The sequence below is a fragment of the Bacillus rossius genome, chromosome 11, assembly GCF_032445375.1.
Source record: "Bacillus rossius redtenbacheri isolate Brsri chromosome 11, Brsri_v3, whole genome shotgun sequence".
NCBI classification, from domain to species: domain Eukaryota; kingdom Metazoa; phylum Arthropoda; class Insecta; order Phasmatodea; family Bacillidae; genus Bacillus; species Bacillus rossius.
The window spans coordinates 41,106,216-41,119,028 of record NC_086338.1 but is presented as its reverse complement, the minus strand read 5'-3'; the positions used below and the strand labels follow the sequence as shown (position 1 = coordinate 41,119,028).

General features: G+C 42.5%; 1 protein-coding gene across 6 annotated transcripts in view; it reads right to left on the bottom strand.

Moving 5' to 3' along the window:
- Nucleotides 1-10,083: 10,083 nt before the first annotated feature.
- Nucleotides 10,084-12,813, bottom strand: part of LOC134536862 (uncharacterized) — a 53,243-nt gene continuing 50,513 nt past the window's right edge. For all 6 annotated transcript variants that reach the window (XM_063376902.1, XM_063376903.1, XM_063376906.1 and 3 more), the window contains one exon: nucleotides 10,084-11,888. In XM_063376902.1, the coding sequence (XP_063232972.1) occupies nucleotides 11,862-11,888 (27 nt within the window). In that variant the 3' untranslated portion in view covers nucleotides 10,084-11,861. The remainder of the gene's footprint in view (nucleotides 11,889-12,813) is intronic.

The following is a 12,813-nucleotide window of genomic DNA, read 5'->3' as shown; positions in this document are numbered from 1 at the left end:
TTTTAATATTCCTGAACGGAGGGGTCCAGACCCCCGGGCCGCCGCCCCGTCCGTCCTCCCGCTACATCCCTGAGAGAACTCTGGTTCATGTATAAAGTTTTCAGTGGTTTCCTCAAATTGCACCAAGCAAATATGTACTAGGATGATTCCTGACTGTAGATTACGGCTGATTTCTTTAATAATATTTCTTCTCTGTTTGTTTTGTCTCTAATGGCCTCACTGTCAAAGAACCATTAAGTCCAAAAATTTATTTTCATGCCCTAATTTAATTTGTACAATGGTAACACATACCAAGTATGTGTGTGTGTGTGTGTATATATGTGTATATATGTATGTATATATTGACGTCGTCCGGGCCTGCGGCCCCCTTTTGAGTCCGATATGTCACCGCCCAAACACCACCATCTCTGTTTAAACCTCCCGCTTGTGCGTGCGTGTGTGCGTGTGTTGGTTGCCCAGCAAGAGGGCGCTTAGCTGCAGTGCGCTGCACCCCTATTTGTAATTAATATTGTTGTAACCTTTTCTTTTCGCCCCAAAATAGTGTCACGACGATTCTGTATGTGAGTGCCTTTTGTTTTATTAATAGGTTATAATTTTGTAATAAAGTACGTGCAAGCATGGCCACGAACGCTCCCTAGCGGGCGACGACGGAACCAACACATAATTTTATATAAACTATATTTTACCACATAAGGAATTATTACAGACGGTCTGGTCATGGAAGTGATATGCTAATTTTTATAAAGAGTTCATGTTATTTTCAATAATAACCCGGGGCACGCAGTCGCAGAGATGTAACGGTAATTGTGTTCGGCGCGAAGGGCGCCATGTTACCTGCCGCAAGCCCTTGTCTCAGCCCAGTCTCCTTCTTCAGCCGGCCGAGAGCGGACGTCTCTGCAGACACCCCGAGGACATCACCATTGTCTCACCGATCAGTAGTTCTGTACCGTTAATTAATTCAAATCGTTTTCTTTCTATCCTTGGGGCCTCTCTCGGTCGGTGAGGCTGTTTAATTAGTGAATTTTATACTCTCCGGAGTTTTTCAACCACCCGTGTTATAAGTAAAGGCTTGAGGCGACCACGTGTGTGGTTCGCCTACTCAACTAAACCGATTCGTGCCACGGGCGTTTTCTAACAGTATCAAGGAAGGATTGTAGGAGGGCGTGTAACGTGTAAGTAAATAAAAACCAACTTAACTGAGTCACGTGTCTGTGTTGGGTCCGGGGGGGCCACGTGGGTCCTTAACCCAGTCAACGGCGTGTGGGATGCCCTAAGAGCCCACTGCGATTAGGTAGAAGCGTGCCCGATGTTGAGAGCAGGCTCGGTTAGGAACAGCTGTGAAATTAGATATCAGGAGGGCTAATATCTCGCCGCACACGGGCCATGTAATGCTCTGAGTTAGAGTATCAAGCCGGGTCCACGTGCCCACTCACGTGGTGGCGCTCACTATTTCCCTCGGTTTTCAAATCGTAACACCGGTACGCCCTCAAATGGCATCCAATAGCGTGTGGCGAGATATTGAACGTGTCGTGAATACCAGGCCCACACGAGTTAGCGCGTGTTAGGCGGTTGTACACCGGAGCGCGGTAGCCAGCGGAGCCGAGAGATAACGGGACTGGCCGGCCACGTGACCAGCCGAGCGCGCGCGCTTCCGAGAATTCGCAGCGAGCAGCCAGGTGGCCGCATTCCTCGCGACAACAACAGATTCCGAGCAGAGTATGTTATCACAGTGCTGATGTGGACGGAGGTATTCGTGAGTAGTTCATGAGAACGTGGACGTGAGGACTGTTCGTGTGAAGAGTACCACGTGTGTAAATATGTATGCAGACGAGTGCATCGGGTGTTACTTCACCTGCCCGAGTTGGGACTTACATGGCAGGACCGCCGCCAGATATGAGTGTGGCTACTGCACCGAGTACCGCATACACGGCGTGACAAAGTGTGGAGCTAGTTCAAGTTCCGGAGGAATTAGTGAGGGATATCGCTGCCAGGAATGTGCCGGCCTGTGGCATCGTGGCTGTATCGGCAAATGTGAATGGACTATACTGCGCAAGTTTTTTACCTTTACATGCGCGCGATTTACCGCCTACCTAGTCACCCAGGTGCAGTATCAGGCAAAGACGCCGAACAGTTATTCTCCACGACACGCCGACGTCGCTCACGCCGACGCCGCTCACGCCGACGCCAACCACGCCGAAAACGACCCTGCTCGACCCGCCGATGCATCACGTGTTAAGGATGCCGTCCGTTGCCGGTACGGCATCCCCACAGCACCGAGCCGACCTCTCACGCACGACGCCGACACCAGCACTATGAAGGTACGTCCCGACGTCACCCGCACAGTCACATGGCACATTACTGACGCCTATCGTCCTGACGCCGATGCCCATCATCCTGACGCCGACGACCGTCGTCCTGATGCCGACGATTTTCATGCCAACGCAGAAGCTCATCGACTTGATCCCTCCCAACCCAAATCCGATGACGCAATCACCTGCAAGACCTCGTTTCGTCGACCCGACGCCACTTATCCCGACACCGACTCTCGCCGTCCCGACGCCGACAATTCCGCTCCCACCGCCTCCTGTCCCAGAGCCGCCAGCCTCGGCACCTCGTTCACCTGACGTCTCCCGACACTGGTCCGATTACATCATCGCCAGCAAAACCACGTTTCGCCGACTTGACGCCACTCATCCCGACTGTGATGACGCTTCACTCGCTGAAGCCAATTGAGCGACGCACGACGACGACCGTCCCGCCGCCGTCCAGCACCCGCCTCATGTCGGAGATACCTCCCGACGCCGGAACGACCTCGCCACCAAGGTCAATTTCGGCGCAACCCGCATCGTCTCCGCCACACGACTCGACGACTCTTCGCGCCACCTTGTCGCCACCACCTGGCTTCGACGTCATCCTGCCTTCGACGTCATCCTGCCTTCGTCACCGCCACCCGAGTGCGCAGTCGCAGACGGGATGCTCTGCGACACGATGTCCAGGGCCCTGATGCCGAGACGCCTGAGCGCTGCCCCGCCACCTTGATTCGCTCCTCTGTGCCCACCTGGATTTGCTCCTCTGTGCCCGCCTGGCTTCGAGGTACAGCTGGATGAACCTGCCCGAGTGAGACAGATGCGCGCGACGCCATCGCTGATGCCGCCTTCGTGCCCACCTGACGTGACGCCAGGAACATCCGAGACGCCACGACGCCCAATTCCGACGCCGAGTGCTGTAGTACCGGAACGCCGGTCAAGTGCCCTGCCGCCCGAGATGCCACGCACATGTCGCAAGTTGGCAGCATTGGGACGCCGCACCGTGAAGCCGCCGCGGCTACGGGGTCGCCTGAGCTCCCTGCATCCGCCTGTCGCAATGCAGGTCGACGCCACGACACCTGGATGCCCGACCGTTCCACCACCGAACATGACCATCACCCGGACATCTGCACCTGTCACCTGTCTGTCACGACAGGCCGCGAAGCACCCACATGTCGGCGAGGCTGAGGTGGGCCGTACCAAGCCCCACCCACGCTTGCTGCCCGCCTGCCACAAGCCGCTTGACCTTGGTCGCTGCCGCACCTGTCGGCCGGCGCCCTGGCCACCGCCGCGCCGCTGCGCGCTGTGAGACGCCGCAGCCGCAGATTCGGAGCTCGGAGCAACTGGTGGGTTTCCACACCCAAGGTTAGTCAGCCAGCACCCATTCTGCCCGTGTGTATTGTTCGTCCATCATCATGTAAACATTGCTCTCCTTCCATCATGTAAACATTGCTCACCGCCCGTCACGTCAACATTACCATCTGCCCGCACGGACGTAAACATAAACATTGCCACGTGGTAGTGCGCGACGTAACCATTACAGGCAACGGGCCCCCCCCCCCCCCCCCCCCCCCCCCCAACAATCTGTCACACGGCGCGGTCATATCGGCCTAATTTCGGAGGGGGCAATGAATGAGACACTAGAACAATAGTAATTATTCATACGCATTAAGCAAGTGCGTCGTAGGTAATCCGTGCGAGCACCGCACGCACGGAGTGGGAAACGAACCTCATTACCAGTCGCCGCAGCCACTGGCCGTAATTACAGTGCCCATGAACCTGAGATCAAGTCAGGTTAGGAGAAACCCAACCTAAAAAATTTACACGGAGACAATTTGTCACTATACTGACAGTCGCCAACTTGGTGCGACATTTCAAATCATTAAATAATACAAAACAGCTGTTAAGCACCCAATTACCAGGTGCTAGATTTTATGTAAGCTTCTGGAATATTTTTTTGTAATAATTCAACCAATTATTATAATATAAGTTTTTGGCACCGTCTCACAAGGGAAGTGAAAATCCCCCCCATTGCGAGGCGGCCATGTTCGGCAGTCTCGAACCACTCCGCGCCGGGTCAAGATGTGTTCGTCCGTGAGCAGCCTTCACCTTTGTGCTCACCGATCGCTCCTTCTGTAAGTAATGAAATCACGTAACCTTCTAATTCGCTGCTGCTCACGTCGACTCGGCGTGCATTCCGCAGAACCGGGCCTATCCCGACCGTCTTTTTAGTGATTCCACACCGCGTCGCGGATCACGCCACTTACGGTACTGGCCGACTCCAGCCACAGTATTTTTAAGTTAATTTGTCGCGCATACGCCTGCCGGCTCCAACGTCACGTAAATGTTACAGTTAATTTAGGGTCACGCTCTTCGAACCCTCCCAGACTCGTTAACTCTCGGCGCTGGCCATTTCAAGCAAACATTAATCACGTTCCCGCGAGACTGCCGCGGTAAAATCCAAGAATTGTTGTAGTGTTGTTTTTTGTTTTAAAGTGTAAATGTAATACGGCGTAGATGCCGCACAGCACATTAGCGCGGTTTGTGTAGCGACTTTGTACCGCGTAGTGTACGTGTAGGGCGTACAAGGTAACCATGCGTACCACCGGAAAGTACGTGAATTAAACACCGTTTAATATAAACTGTGTCGTCTACCGTCATTCTGCTCCCTTCCGTCCTCCACACGGCCAAGCGCCGCAACTCAGGATAGGTTTCAAGCCGCATACCTGGCGGGGCACGCTGGGGCCGAGTACCCACGACCCACCATCAACGGCCTAGTATCGCACTAGCCTGGCGCCCCTCCGGACACTAAGAGCATCGCGACACCTGTAGCGCCCGTCAGGTACCTCCCGGGCCTTGATCAGAGGTCGGGTGACGGCAAAACAAATCGAATAAAGTTTCCAGGTCCTTTATGCAGGACGAAATACTTTACATGGGGCTGCCGCGCATCCGCCTGTGACTATCTCTATAGGGCGTAGCCCAGTTCTGCGCACTTTTATTATACTGAAATACGGGACGTCCCGCCCGTGACGACGACTACCCAAGCAGCAAAGACTCAAATTCGCTATGACTCGCGTGCAATAAGATAGCTGTCTGACTGTACAACACATTGACTGGGAAGACACTTTAAGAACACAGTACTTGCGACGGCGAACGTCCAGTTTACAAAAAATAATCCGCGACTCTCAAAACTTGTGATGAGAACACGCCTGAGAGAATGACTAAGTGAAAGACGCAACTGAAAACTGTGATTACTCCCACACGGCACAGCCCGAAGCTACTGATGATACCGCGCCCGTTCGAATCCAACCTTACCGTCCCGGAGCGACGTCGCTCACGCGTCCGCTGCCTCCGTGCCGGGTCAACGACCGACTGTTCCACCAGCGCGGAGAGATGCCACTCCCGTGACTGCTGTCTCTTGAGCCCAGATGACGACTACTCTCCCACTCCGCCTGGCGCGCCCGAGCGCCTGCATCTCCCCCTCTTCCACGAGCCCGCGGAACACGTGGATTGGTCACAGGCGGAAGCCACGGCCTTGGCGTCTGGTGAACAAATATAACTTACAGAATACATAAAACTTCCAATGAAATTTACAATAAAATATGAACAAAATATATACAATAAAACGTGAAACAAAATATATTTACAATAAAAATAGATGTCAAATCCTGGAAAGAAATAGCATATTTCACATCACCACACTTACGTTGCACTAATCACGCAAGAGATGGCGGTGACGAGGCATAACGGCCTGAAGGAGCCGGGGAGACACTTGGGTCGACGTCACTGCCATCTACAGTGACTGACGTGAACCGAACGAATCGTGCTCTCCGTCATGCCGCGGAACCCAGGCACTCGTTAATACATATTTTCCTTTGTTTATCGCGAGGGGCGTTATTATTAATGAACTATAAATAAAATTTCATGCCCGGGGCCACAATTGCATATCATTTTAAGCACTGGAAGACATAAAAACGTAAAATATTCTCAACGAATTTTAATCTGTTTTTCATTGCTTATTACAACAATTTCGGCAATAAAGGTTAATTATTCTTGCATTTTAAAAATCTGATTACTAGTATAATTTCAAGTATTTATTCTTTTATTATTAAAATAAAAATGATTCAATTTTATTCATAAATGTATGCAATAATTTCATCAATGTTTTGTTATGACGACACGTTAAACTATCGTCCGTAAACCGACTTTACAGACAACTAATTTTTACAGACAACCCATAGATAAAGGTTAGTATAGATCGGGATCTCCCATACTAAAGTCGTTGACAGCGAAGGCAGCGCTCCCGGTGCCTGGGAAAATGAACTAATCCAATATGGCCCCAAACTATGATGTCACATCCTTTGCAACAGGTTGCTATGCGACCATATGTATACTTACTTTTACCTTTGAATATATATACTGTATAGAAGTCGCGAGTGGATAGGATTTACTCTACGTTTTTCAGAAGCGTATGATGAGCAGCTTGGGAACTTCACCGCTGCAGTGCGCTGCCGTAACGCCCTGTATCGTCTTAGTTGTTATTTACACGTTAGAGCGCAGCGCTGTCGCCCGCTGTCATTCCCCGCACCCCCCATCTATCATTCACTGCAACTCAAGTTCGTTCAACGGGAGGGGGGAAGGGGTGTTTGAAGAGTTCGACACTTGTCCGCTAAGGACCACCACAAGTCGATGCCCTAGAGATGGTGGCGATTGCGGCGGTGAATTAACCAACTACCTCAAAACCGTATTAGAAATTTTAACCTGGGCTGGCGACTTCTATACAGTATATATATTCAAAGCTTTTACCCTAGTAACCACTTGTTTACACGGTTACCACACAACACATTCTGTCAGTACCTTGTGTTTACGAACACATACCACCAGATTCCAAGGATGTGATTCCATGTGGGTGTATCTTGGGCTTCCCATCTACGTAGATCAAAACATTTAGTGATGCATACAGTAGCAAGTACAATATAATATCTGAATAGCGTCATATTTTGACGAGGATTGTTTCAGCATTTTTCAGTGATAAAGTAATGAGCCATAACTTAGTTTGCCACATTTTTGCAGTGCATATCTGTTAACTATAATTCTAGTTGTTGGCCTCTAATAGCAAATATGAATCTTCCAACCACTGTTTGTGTCAATTGTCCAGTGCTAATAATATGATTAAATTTTTTGTGAATAGATGTTAATGCACATTCTATTTGTAACATGCTTATGTTGTGAACTGAATTTAATTCAGCATCTTCATACGAATCGCACTGCCAAAATGGTTGTCATCTTGTTGTGTATTAAATTGAATCCACAGCAAGGGGTATTACTGAATAACCAGAGACAGTTAACATGCAGTGTAAAAACAAATAAAAACAATTTGATTAAATATTTCATGTATATTAAATTAGTGTTTGTTTGTTATAGTCATCATTTTTCAATGGGCACTTTACAACTAACTAGTATTGATTTTTTTTCGTTGTTGCAGAGCGGCCTTTGCATCGGAATGGGCGCGTGCCAATCATCAGCTAACTGTGTCAAGCCCATGTTCCAGAAAATGCAGTGTTCAGTGAAGAGAATATAATGTTTTTATCTATAACTGACTGGTCTCAAGCAAGTTATGAGCTGTTCTTCCATTGGTAGGACAAGTAGTTTTGTACTACTAGGGGTAAGATAATATGGTGAATAGTGGTAAACAAAAAATGCAATGAAATAAAAATACGTAATTGATACCACACAAATGTAGGCGGAATTTCATCCAGATCCGTTCAGCCGTTCTGGCGTGATTGAGTAACAAACATCCATCCATCCATCCAAACTTTCACATTTATAATATTATTGGGATTGTGATCAAATGTAAAATTTAAATTTGACATTGTCCAATGTTAATTTGTTAGCTCCAATAACAAAGATACTTTTTTTTTCCTTAAATGAAATGTTACATGTAATAATTTGAGTTATTTTATATATTAATGCACATTACTAGTAACATATGTACAATATTCATAAAAATCGAAATGACAAAGACAAATAACTAGTATAAATATGAAGCCATAATTTCTTGCCTCTATATTACTGATGAAACTGAATAATATACCTGTGTGTATGTTTGTAAGTAGCAATGGCCAGGCCTATAACTGACTTAATGTTGCATGTGACAAGCCGAAACGTGTGATAGTGTTAACCTATGTTCTGGCTGTTTTTTAAGCCCAAGTCTTACACGTCAACTTCATTATTTCATGTTGTCATTCTTGTTAATTAATTCAGATCTTTTGCATTTCTTGATGGGCTACAAATTTTCTCACCAGATACTTTAAAGAAATTTTTGTAACTGTAAAATGTCATGCTATTTAACACACTAAAACCCTGTTACAAATCTTTTCAAGGGGGTACAAGGTAAAAACATAAGTAGGGAATAAGTACATACATCTGATAAAACACTGAAATGGCAAGGAACTCTCTCTCTCTTTCCCCCCCCCCCCCCCCCCCCCCCCCCCCCAAGCAAGGGTGCCAACAAACACAACTGAGAATGTTTTGTACTGTTGATTGTTGATATATTGAATACACTGCATTTGCCAGCACTTGTAGCTATGGTATTCTGGCATAAATACATTTTATTTTTGTATACTACTGTAATTGAAAAATCTCCATCTATGAAAATGGTGGTTGTAAACAAAAAATGTGTGTAAAGAAAACCTTTTAACATGTTAAACTTGCCTGTAGGCCTAGTTAGGTTTTTAAAACTTTTTATTTTTGAATTTGTTGAATTTTGGAAAGTAATCAAGCAGGAAATGAACCATTTGGCTACACTTGTGAAATGTAATGAATACATTGTCCTCGTGGGAAAAATGTCAGGGACTTAAATAATATGGTAGAAGAAGGAAAAATAAGCAGGAATATTGTAACAGGGTTCTACTGTAATTATACACTTGTCATGTTTTACAGCTTTGTGATATCATGTGATTTTACTGATAAAGCAGTTTCCAAGGACATTAAGTTGGAACTCCTAACAAATTTTTACTTAATGTGCAAAACTTTCACATGTCAATTGGTAATAAAAAAAATATGTGAAAGTTTTGAGCTTTAAGTAAAAATTTGTTAGGAGTTCCAACTTAATGTTCTTGGAAAACTGGTTAATGCTAAGAAATGTTTCAGCTTTTATCAAGCAAGATGCGAAGTGTTATTTACTGCCAATAATGAAATATGATTTTGTATTTTGCTGGTGCAAATAAACTGTTATAAATTGGACATGTCAGATTTTTTATTACCATGTTTGTATATTATTTCAATATAAAACTAGAAAACAATTTTTTTGATGTTGGACTTAACATGATTTTTTTACAGCATTTTTTGTGGAAATATTTGTACATTTAGTGCTGTTTTCAGTATTTTTGTGCAAATTGTGCTGCTATATTTGTCCTATTCAGCATTTTTTGGGTTAAAGTTGTAATATTTTAAGTATTTCAATTAATTTAAATTTTGAAACCCACATGACTACCTTACTTTTAACATTTATTTTGTTGCCACTAGGCAATGTGCTGGTTTGAATTATATTATGAAAAATTAAGTTGATTCACAATTAATCTCCTGTTGAAATTCACATAAAGATGAACTAAAATTTACCAAAATGTCTCCACATTATCTTAAATTGTACAGAAATTCAATTTAAAAACCTTAAATTTCACCTAAAATATTGCCCTAAGTCCAACATCAAAATTTTTCATTCCTAGTTTTATACAATAGAATTTTCTTAACCAGGGTATTAATAAGATAAAACAACTTTCCTGTTCAAAACAAAATTTATATTTATTTATACTACACAAGTGAACATAAATTAATAATAAGGAATTTGTCACAAGATTTAAAAAAGCAATGATTTCTGTGAACATGTTCATTATCAAATAAGTATTATTTATCACCTACTCATAGGACACTGTGTCTAAAATACTTAATGAATACAAACATTAGATGCTTGGCAGACCACACATGTTAGAAATGTACCATTACTCTTAACCATAGTTTTTTATCACATAATAATCACACATTTTATATTAACATCTCAATTGAAAAGTTTTTCATAATAAAACACAATGCATGAATAGTATGTATAATTAAAAAGCAAATCATGCAACAAACCCCTATTTAGTTCAACTTTAAATAGAGAGAGAAAAACTGTAACCCTAACATGAGCTGGAAAGCATAACTAAATATAGATTTTAACTTTAAAAGACATAGTTTTATATGGGAAAGAAAACATCTTGGGCAACATTTTACACAGTAAAAGTAACATATATTGATCAAAGGGCAAGACTAAAAAACATTGACCATATTGGATAGAAATTCATATTGTGCCAGTTCATTTTAATTGTAGTACTATATTTTTCCATTTTAACTACCAAACTGCCCGACAGCAACTTGAAAACTGAATGCTGTTGAACGGTGCTTTATCCTGTCACGTATACAACCTAGACCATGAATCTAACAGCAGGACCATAAACATCATGCAACGTTTATGTGAGAATTTTTTTTTTCAAATGTTGACATCCTAAAATAACAGTGATAAAACACTGTAATCAATTTAAACAACAAAATAAACAATTCAAACATAATTTCAAAATAAAACCAAATATGAAAAACTACCAAACAACAATAATTTAAAAAATATGTAATACTCTGTAACATTCTTGACATGCGAGAGAGCCTGAGTGATTTTCCAGCAGGCAATACATACACAGAATGCAGTTAACTACTATGAATTTTAAATTTTGTACATTTCAATTTAAGAAACCACTTTACTCAAAAATAAGTACACAATAGTACTTCAGTTAAACCTCATTACCTTAATACAAAACTCATTAATACAAAATATTTTCACAGCCCCTAGAAATTACATAGGAGTTATAGTGCTAAGCATATTATTTAGTACAAAATATTTTTCTTATCGTGTAAAACAAAAGTTTTTTTGCCCCCTGGAAAAACATTAAATGTTTGTACAAATATCACAAAATTATAAGTCACTATTTCTTTTTCAACTAAAATAATACTTATGCCATATTCTAGTTCAATGTACGATGAAGAAACATCTTAGAAAGTATATAGTAATTACAAATAAAGATATGTTACCTTGTAGGTAATTTCAACTTACGTATATGTTGTAAGAGTAGTACAGTACAAAAATTACATATTTTATTATTGCTTAAAATTATCTTCTGATAATGTGTATAATATTTATAACTTTAATTTGATTATCTTTACAAATTATTAAAATTTGTTAATCACAAAGTTAAAATCATAATAAGAAAGTGCCATATTTACGGACCCTTTATTTTGGTATTAGTAAGATTTGTCTGTGTACTGAAAAACACACTACTATCATTCTAAATGTTTATAAATAATTTCACAATTGCTGTTGTATTTGATCAAAATCACTGGAAAGAATTCTATGCAATTTCCAACATAACAAAAATTGCAGCACTGTAGCATCCTTTAAAAATTCCTTTCCAGAGAATTAGGAGTGGGGCACTCAATGTTCCTTCTCCCTCCCAAGCATTCCAGTCATCACCTCAACTCACTCCACCTGGTACCCGCCTGTAACAAAAAAATTAAGTGCATGCAAATTATTCAACTGTCTTAGGCCAAGTTTAAAAATTACGCACAGCAATGCAAGCATCAACCAACTTCCAACTATTTGCATTCCATCTTTTTTTTCTCCTTCCCTGTTTGAAGTGAAGTGTTCCAAAAACTTTCAAAGATGCAGATATTGTGTGCACGTTATGTGCACATTATTTGTATTTATACACATCACATTTTTCACCTGTATAAGTTAGGCGTCTGCGAGCAGAAGATTTTCACTTCGAGTCGAGCTCGAGCGAGTTTGCTAAAATACTCGCGAGTATCGAGTCGAGTTCGAGTTTTTTTTTTTTTAAGTTTATTGCACATAAATTTACTGTGATGGAGTAATAAAATGTGAGAACTTTTGAGAAAAATATGGAAATAAAAAAAGAAACCATTATCATTGTTTGCCTACTAAATAGATAGACCTACATTAGAGGTCTGCGAGCCTAAGAATTTTACTTTGAGCCAAGCTCGAGCGAGCCTACTTGAAAGTTCTCGAAGCTTGAGCTTTTGTGATACAATTACACTTTTGGGAAATTATTTTTACCTTAAACTTAGTAGGTATAATGTTTGAATAAAGTATTAAAATGAAGTGGGCTTATTAATTTTGGGTAACTATTTACAGAGTGCTTTTATAATTTGCACTGCTAGGAAAAAAAACATGTTTTCCATTGAATCTAACCTGTTTCCATTGGTTCATTAGTAACTGATATCATCCAACTAACATAACCACAGTTTACAAGTACGTATATGTTTGTGTAAATGTAACATATCTTTGGAATAATTTCATCCTTGTCAATTTTTCTGGAGTCCTTACTGAGCTTCAACTAACTGAGCACCAAAAATCATGTTGTTTGAAAAGTACATTCACATTGTTTCAACATTTCCACTTTTC